At 35.7% G+C, this 8,764-nt stretch overlaps 2 protein-coding genes across 3 annotated transcripts in view; one reads left to right on the top strand and one right to left on the bottom strand.

Annotated features, from left to right (window-relative positions):
• Positions 1-191, bottom strand: part of LOC112906549 (histone H2B) — a 5,114-nt gene extending 4,923 nt beyond the window's left edge. The window contains exon 1 of the mRNA XM_025980868.1: positions 13-191. Within this exon, the coding sequence (XP_025836653.1) occupies positions 13-48 (36 nt within the window). The 5' untranslated portion in view covers positions 49-191. The remainder of the gene's footprint in view (positions 1-12) is intronic.
• LOC112906548 (histone H2A) overlaps positions 1-8,761 on the top strand; it is a 17,167-nt gene extending 8,406 nt beyond the window's left edge. Inside the window, exon 2 of one of the 2 annotated variants that reach the window (XM_025980865.1) lies at positions 8,478-8,761. In XM_025980865.1, the coding sequence (XP_025836650.1) occupies positions 8,478-8,761 (284 nt within the window). Of the gene's footprint in view, positions 1-8,348 lie in introns of those variants that run through there. The other variant, XM_025980866.1, reaches the window with a different exon arrangement.
• Positions 8,762-8,764: the final 3 nt, after the last annotated feature.

Raw genomic sequence — 8,764 nt, 5'->3', positions numbered from 1 at the left:
CGCCTTTCCGGCCTTCTTGGCAGCCTTGCCGCTAGTCTTGGGAGGCATTGTGTCGTGGTATACAGTCGAGATATTTGACGTTAACGATTACTAACAACAACAACAACGGCAGCGGAGCGGACGTTGCGTCGGACTGTCTGTCTGTCTTGACTCGTTATGACGGCTGCAACGTGCGTCGTTGCCCATTTAAGCGGCGGCCGCGTCGATCGGAAGCCCGTCCCCCTTGCGCGAGAACGGAGCGAGCGCGATCCGCGATTGGTCGTCCGACCCGTAGCGTCGGACGCGGTCGACGAACGGCCGCCCGAATAAATACGTATCCGGGCACTTTTTCGGTCAGTTCGTCGAGAGCAGCGGAACGAAGCAGACGTACCAACATCATCTTAAGACAGCAGAGCCGACAGCCTCTACACATAATCGAGTGACCTACAAATAGCCTTTATTAAGGCTTCACAATCTCAATGGACGACGTCATGGACTGCGACGGTTTTGAAAGGCCGAAGAAAACCAGGAAGACGACAGACACCTATTCTAGAAAACGAGAACCACTACCGACGAGTAACAGCTTCGACGCGCTACACAGCGAGACCACAGACGAACGAAGACCACCACCCATCGTGCTTCATTACGCTGAGGATTGGGCCACCATCAGCAAAGAACTGAAACACCAGCAGATAAATCTACGCGGCGCAACCCACACAAAGGATGGTATCCGTCTCCAGCCCCGCTCCAGTCAGGACCACAGCAGGACAGTTAAATACCTACAAAGCACCGAAACGATGTACTACACCTTCGGGAACGAACCAAGACGACCAATAAAGTACGTGATCAAGGGCGTACCAACAACAATAAGCACCTGCGAAGTGTCGACCGATCTACAAAACCAAGGAATATACGACTGCGCGATACACCGCATGAAATCCCGATCCAAGGCCATCCCCCTGGTGCTAATCATCACATACAAGAAGAGCGACGAAGACAAAATCAAGAACATGACAGCCTGCTGCGATCTGAACATCAAAATAGAAAAATACCGAAAACCAAGAGGACCAATCCAATGCCATCGGTGTCAACGACTAGGACACACGCAACGTCACTGCAAGATGGCACCACGATGCGTGAAGTGTGCAGAGCTTCACAGAACGGAAGACTGCGACAAACCGAAAGAAGACAAGGCCGTTTGCAGGAACTGCAAAGGCGAACATCCCGCCAGTTATCGAGGCTGCCCAGCTTTCAAAAAAGAAAAGAAATCGAAACCTTCATCGAAAACTGAAGAACAACAACCAAACAAAGACAACAATAGAAACGCAGTAAGACAGGGTCTATCTTACGCCAAAGCGACTTCACAAAGACGACACGACATACTCGACAACGAAACAAACAACAACATCCTTGGGAAAATCGATTTGCTACAAATAAGAACGGCAATAATAAAACTAGCAAACCAACTCCAAAACGCTAGCACACCAATTGAAATTCTACTACAATTACTGGGCAGTGCTCAGACACTCGCCCAACTAATTAAATATTAAACACAGTAGTAAGTAAACCATGCGGCTGAAGAGGGCTTCGCGGCCCTAGAACGGCCTGAGGGGGAGAGGTTTTAGTCGGTAGGCGTCCTTCGGGATGAATCCGACACTACCCGGTCGCGCGGGCGGCCGGGTGTCTTTCGAAGATTTCCTCTCCTCCACGAAAACAAAAAAAAAAAAAAAAAAAAAAAAAAAAAAAAAAAAAAAAAAAAAAAAAAAAAAAAAAAAAAAAAAAAAAAAAAAAAAAAAAAAAAAAAAAAAAAAAAAAAAAAAAAAAAAAAAAAAAAAAAAAAAAAAAAAAAAAAAAAAAAAAAAAAAAAAAAAAAAAAAAAAAAAAAAAAAAAAAAAAAAAAAAAAAAAAAAAAAAAAAAAAAAAAAAAAAAAAAAAAAAAAAAAAAAAAAAAAAAAAAAAAAAAAAAAAAAAAAAAAAAAAAAAAAAAAAAAAAAAAAAAAAAAAAAAAAAAAAAAAAAAAAAAAAAAAAAAAAAAAAAAAAAAAAAAAAAAAAAAAAAAAAAAAAAAAAAAAAAAAAAAAAAAAAAAAAAAAAAAAAAAAAAAAAAAAAAAAAAAAAAAAAAAAAAAAAAAAAAAAAAAAAAAAAAAAAAAAAAAAAAAAAAAAAAAAAAAAAAAAAAAAAAAAAAAAAAAAAAAAAAAAAAAAAAAAAAAAAAAAAAAAAAAAAAAAAAAAAAAAAAAAAAAAAAAAAAAAAAAAAAAAAAAAAAAAAAAAAAAAAAAAAAAAAAAAAAAAAAAAAAAAAAAAAAAAAAAAAAAAAAAAAAAAAAAAAAAAAAAAAAAAAAAAAAAAAAAAAAAAAAAAAAAAAAAAAAAAAAAAAAAAAAAAAAAAAAAAAAAAAAAAAAAAAAAAAAAAAAAAAAAAAAAAAAAAAAAAAAAAAAAAAAAAAAAAAAAAAAAAAAAAAAAAAAAAAAAAAAAAAAAAAAAAAAAAAAAAAAAAAAAAAAAAAAAAAAAAAAAAAAAAAAAAAAAAAAAAAAAAAAAAAAAAAAAAAAAAAAAAAAAAAAAAAAAAAAAAAAAAAAAAAAAAAAAAAAAAAAAAAAAAAAAAAAAAAAAAAAAAAAAAAAAAAAAAAAAAAAAAAAAAAAAAAAAAAAAAAAAAAAAAAAAAAAAAAAAAAAAAAAAAAAAAAAAAAAAAAAAAAAAAAAAAAAAAAAAAAAAAAAAAAAAAAAAAAAAAAAAAAAAAAAAAAAAAAAAAAAAAAAAAAAAAAAAAAAAAAAAAAAAAAAAAAAAAAAAAAAAAAAAAAAAAAAAAAAAAAAAAAAAAAAAAAAAAAAAAAAAAAAAAAAAAAAAAAAAAAAAAAAAAAAAAAAAAAAAAAAAAAAAAAAAAAAAAAAAAAAAAAAAAAAAAAAAAAAAAAAAAAAAAAAAAAAAAAAAAAAAAAAAAAAAAAAAAAAAAAAAAAAAAAAAAAAAAAAAAAAAAAAAAAAAAAAAAAAAAAAAAAAAAAAAAAAAAAAAAAAAAAAAAAAAAAAAAAAAAAAAAAAAAAAAAAAAAAAAAAAAAAAAAAAAAAAAAAAAAAAAAAAAAAAAAAAAAAAAAAAAAAAAAAAAAAAAAAAAAAAAAAAAAAAAAAAAAAAAAAAAAAAAAAAAAAAAAAAAAAAAAAAAAAAAAAAAAAAAAAAAAAAAAAAAAAAAAAAAAAAAAAAAAAAAAAAAAAAAAAAAAAAAAAAAAAAAAAAAAAAAAAAAAAAAAAAAAAAAAAAAAAAAAAAAAAAAAAAAAAAAAAAAAAAAAAAAAAAAAAAAAAAAAAAAAAAAAAAAAAAAAAAAAAAAAAAAAAAAAAAAAAAAAAAAAAAAAAAAAAAAAAAAAAAAAAAAAAAAAAAAAAAAAAAAAAAAAAAAAAAAAAAAAAAAAAAAAAAAAAAAAAAAAAAAAAAAAAAAAAAAAAAAAAAAAAAAAAAAAAAAAAAAAAAAAAAAAAAAAAAAAAAAAAAAAAAAAAAAAAAAAAAAAAAAAAAAAAAAAAAAAAAAAAAAAAAAAAAAAAAAAAAAAAAAAAAAAAAAAAAAAAAAAAAAAAAAAAAAAAAAAAAAAAAAAAAAAAAAAAAAAAAAAAAAAAAAAAAAAAAAAAAAAAAAAAAAAAAAAAAAAAAAAAAAAAAAAAAAAAAAAAAAAAAAAAAAAAAAAAAAAAAAAAAAAAAAAAAAAAAAAAAAAANATTTTTTTTTTTTTTTTTTTTTTTTTTTTTTTTTTTTTTTTTTTTTTTTTTTTTTTTTTTTTTTCGTCTCAACAGTAACAATTTTGAGCTTAAAAAGCTATGCAATTGTGATCCTCATGATTCCTAGTGTTTAGGAAATTGTCATGGAGAATTATACTTATAATTGGAACTTCATTTAATTTTTTTTTTTTTTTTTTTTAATTATTAAAGAAGTGCTGCTTTCTCCTGGAAGCAGCGCTGGTGGTGGTGTTGCAGCCTTTCTTTCATCTCTGCTTTTCTTCTGGATGCGGTGGTAAGAGGGTTTTCGAGTTTCAGATCTTTTACTAGGTCCTGGTTTCGGCAGTACCACGGTGCGTCTAGAGCCTTCCTGGTTAACTTGTGGAAGAGTGCATGGGCTTTTGTCTTGGTTCTGTCGCTACCGTCAATCCAAACTTCCTGACCGTAGAATGCTGTCGAGAAGTAGATTGTCTGCAGTATTCTACTTCTGTTCCTAGTACTCAGCTTGGTGTCGTGCTTCGTAAATGCGTACAGCATTTGGCATCGGTGTTTGGCCAGTGCGGCTCTGCGGCGTATATGCTGGAAGAATTGGAGCCTTCTATCAATAGTGAGGCCTAGATAAGTCACTTGATTTTTTATTTTTATCTGCTTGGAGTTGAATTTCAGGTGGTTCCTGATAGGCCTCTTGTTGTGAAAGCATATGATGTCAGTTTTACTTTCATTGATTCGTATTTTCCAATTCTTCGCATAGTCTAGCACTAACTGTAGATTCCTTTCCATCTTGTTTTTGGCCGCTTCAAAGTTCATGCCGACTGCTATTATTGCCGTATCATCCGCGAATTGGAAGATCTGCGAGAATTTGTCTCTTTCAAATTGTGGCATGTCGTTGACAAATAAGTTAAACAGAACCGGGGACAGTGGCGATCCTTGGGGTAGCCCTTCTTTTGCTTCTTTGGGTTCCGAGATTTCATCTCCAATTCTGACTCTGAAATACCTTTCCGAGATCCAGGATTTTATTATCTTTGCTAGCCACATCGGGAACTTGTAGGTCATTAATTTGTGAATGAGTCCATCTCTCCAGACTCTATCGTAGGCTTTTTCTATGTCTAGTAAGGCAGCCATAACTGTTTTTCGTGGTCCCGAGTTTTTTCTAACCGTGCTAACTAGCAAAGCTGCTTGCTGGATAGCCGCCAGCTTTTTTTGGAATCCGAATTGGGTAGATTTGATAATGTCATTGTTGTCATTGAATGTTACGATATGATCCTTAATTATACTTTCAAAAATTTTTGCAAGACCGTTCAGTAAACTTATTGGCCTTTTGTTCTGGACGTGTGTTGGATCTTTATCTCCCTTAGGAATTGGAACTATTACAGCCTCCTTCCACACTCTTGGGAAATATGACCTCGTAAGGCATGCATTATAGAGGTTGCAAATCCTGGCTAAGGGAGCTTCCTCCAGAAGTTTTATGGCCATGTTGGGTATTCTGTCTATTCCTGGACTTTTTCTGGGATTAAGAGTTTGAACTTTTTCCTTCAGTGTGTCGATGGTAATCTCGGGGAAGGGGTCCACACTTGCTTGATCAATGCAATCGGTGCTACATTTAACCCTTTTGGAGATGGCAGCGTTCGTTCTGTCGTTATTCACGAAACATTTTGTAAAATATTCGGCCGTTATCTCTGCTTTTTCTTGGTTTGTAAAATAGTAGGTGTTGTCTACTTTTAGGGGAGCGTTCGGACAGTTACTTCGGCCTATTGTTTTCATTAATTTCCATAACCGCCCTTCGTCTTCGTTAGAACTGAGGATCTTCTTTGTCCAGGTCTGTTGTTTTCTATTTTGGAGCATCTCTACTACCTCTCTTTGCTTCTTGCGTAGTAGGATTCTGTCTTCCTCTCTCCTGAATTTCTGCCATCTCTTTTTTATTGTATTCTTTTCCTTGATTAGTGCTTTTTCGTTTAAGTTAAGTCCCAATTTGTTTAGGTTGTTCGTTTTAATTACTTCCTTGCACTCTGCTAACACTCTATTTATGCCACTTCCGATGTCCTGGGCTTCCTGCTCTATTTGTTCAGGCGTGTGGAGTTGCGGGTTACCGCCTATGGTTGGATTTCGGTATATGTATTTCATCCAATTAATTTTATACCTTATTTTCGTCGTTTTTGGGTTACGATGTGCCGAGAGAGTAATTATGACCGGGAAATGGTCCGACGCTAGCTCATGAACTGTTCGGATCGAACGGACTGGTTTGGATTTCAATGATAAGAATATGTCGATGACATCACCTCTTTTGCCACTATTTGGGATGGAGGTGTGTTCCTCAGGACCCCAAATCTTAGCACCCTCGATATTATTTATCGTTTGAAGGAGAATTTTACCGTTACCGTTGCATCGTCTGCTGCCCCAGGCCGGATGTTTGGCATTTAGGTCTCCTCCAATGAACGTATTGGTTTCTGATAATATGCCTTTGATGTCCTGCTCCTGCAATTTCGTTCCTGGGGGGTTGTACATAGATATTAGCCGTGTTTTCTGGTTGTCTAAAAGTAGATCTATCCCCACCGCTTCCGCTGATGTATTGAGGCCTGCTTGCCTAGCACAGAATTGGCTTTTCAGTAAAATGGCCACTCCACCACCCGGTCGACCTGTTCTATCCTTCCTGAATAGCGAGAACCCCGGAATATAGAAGTTATCCCCATGCTTCAGGTGAGTCTCTGTTACCATCATCGCCGTTATGTCTTTTTCGTAGAGAAAAGTTCTTAGCTCTTCTTTATGACTTTTGACTCCGTTTGCGTTCCAAGTGCATAGGACTATCTCATGGTTGGTATCTTTATGGGTGATCTTATCCATTAAGTTCCTTCAAAATTGTAGGGAGGAGCTTCAGCATGAGTTTTTCGACGACTTCTTTTATTCGTAGGTCTTCGTGGTCTTCTCTGTGATGGTTTTTGTTACTTCCTGCCACACTGGCAAAAGATTTTCCTGCTTGGACATTGGCCCCGTCAATCAGGTCCTTCCTTTTCTGCGTCGCTCGAGCTTTGACGTTGGATGGATGGCTCTGGCAATCTTTAGAAAATTCGTTATGACGGCTGCAACGTGCGACGTTGCCCATTTAAGCGGCGGCCGTGTCGATCGGAAGCCCGTCCCCCTTGCGCGGGGACGGAGCGAGCGCGCTCCGCGATTGGTCGTCGGACCCGTAGCGTCGGACGCGCTCGACGAACGGCCGCCCGAATAAATACGTATCCGGGCACTTTTTCGGTTTCGTCAGTCGTCGACCGATCTTCAAAGTGTTCGTATCGTGGAGAGAGAGAAACGCATACCACCCAGGAGGAAGCCGGGCGGCAACAAAAAGTCTTTATTAAGACTATTACGAAATCGAAAACAACATGGAAGATGAGAACGACGGCTTCGTCAAGCCACGGAGGACCTGCAAAGTGACAACCAACGCCGACGAAACGCTACCAACGACGACAGTGCAAAACCGATACGAACCGCTAGGAAAAACTGAGAAGGCAAAACCAACACCAGCGCCAATCATCTTTCACAAAAAGCAAGACTGGATCGATTTAAGAAAAACGCTTCATCGATTCAAGGTAAACATAAACCAAGCTCATGATACAAGAAATGGGATCAAGATTTATCCAGCCAGACCAGAAGATAGATACAAAATACTCGAAATTCTCGATAAGGTAAAAGCAGAATACTACACCTATCAAGATTTCATGACAGACCAACCTAGTGCAAGATTTGTGATTAAAGGACTACCAACACAGATTGACAGTCTACAAGTAGAGAACGACCTAAAAGCCCAAGGAATAACCAGCTATTGCACACAGATCAAAACCAGGAATAAAACACAGACTATCATGTTAGTCCAATTATCATACAGGGACAAAATGAAAGAAGATCAACTAAGGAACCTACAAACATGCTGCGATCTAAACATCAAAGTAGAGGAGTAGAAGGACCGACGCCGAAGAGCAAAACAATGTCACCGATGCCAAAGAATAGGGCAAGTGCAGAGACACTGCAGAATGCTACCGCGATGTGTCAAATGCGGACAACAACACGATTCCAGGGAATGCAAGAAAGCAAGAGAAGATCAAGCAATATGTGCAAATTGTGGCGGACCACATCCAGCAAGCTACAGGGGATGCTCAGCATTCCCTAAACAAAAACCACAAGCCACCACACGACAGACAACGTACAAGACAGGAACCCCAACAACAGGGGTAAGACAAGGAGTCTCATACGCTAGCGCAGCGAAACCTCGAACAAAAGAGACCAACACAACAACCGACATCCTGACAAAAACTGACCTTGTCAAGGTCAAAGCAGCGATCACAGAATTGGCCAAACAACTAAAAGAAGCCAACAGCGAATCAGAAATACTAATCAAGCTATTGGGCAGCATTCCAGGTTTACTAGCAATGTTCCAAGGCTAGTACGGCAGGGTCGTACCCAACAATCAACGCATACAGACGCCGACGGGGAGGTCCGAGTGACCGGAACACGGATACACGGGGGTTTTTTAGTGGGTAAGAATCCCACACTACCCCACACAGCCCAAGTGTGGGGTGTCTTATGAAGATTTTTCCCCCACAGCCAAGGACAAAAAAAAAAAAAATTTCGGTTTCATACACGCAGCAGCAGTGACGGCCGACGTTTAGCCGTTGTCATTTTCATTGTCATTGTCGAGCGACGAAATACATACGAGGAAAGCATGTCCGGCAGAGGGAAGGGCGGAAAGGTGAAGGGAAAGGCCAAGTCCCGCTCCAACCGAGCCGGTCTTCAATTTCCGGTCGGAAGGATACATCGGCTTTTGAGGAAGGGAAATTACGCTGAGCGCGTCGGAGCCGGCGCTCCCGTCTATCTGGCGGCAGTGATGGAGTACTTGGCCGCCGAAGTGCTCGAGCTCGCGGGAAACGCCGCCAGAGACAACAAGAAAACGAGAATAATCCCTCGCCATTTGCAACTGGCGATCCGCAACGACGAGGAGCTCAACAAGCTCCTTTCGGGAGTGACGATCGCGCAAGGTGGAGTCTTGCCGAACATCCAAGCCGTCCTGTTGCCGAAGAAGACGGAAAAGAAGGCCTAATCG

The sequence above is a fragment of the Agrilus planipennis genome, unplaced genomic scaffold (genome assembly GCF_000699045.2).
Source record: "Agrilus planipennis isolate EAB-ADULT unplaced genomic scaffold, Apla_2.0 scaffold4, whole genome shotgun sequence".
Lineage (NCBI taxonomy): Eukaryota > Metazoa > Arthropoda > Insecta > Coleoptera > Buprestidae > Agrilus > Agrilus planipennis.
Note: the sequence above shows the minus strand (reverse complement) of the source record. Positions and strands in the feature narration are given on the sequence as shown.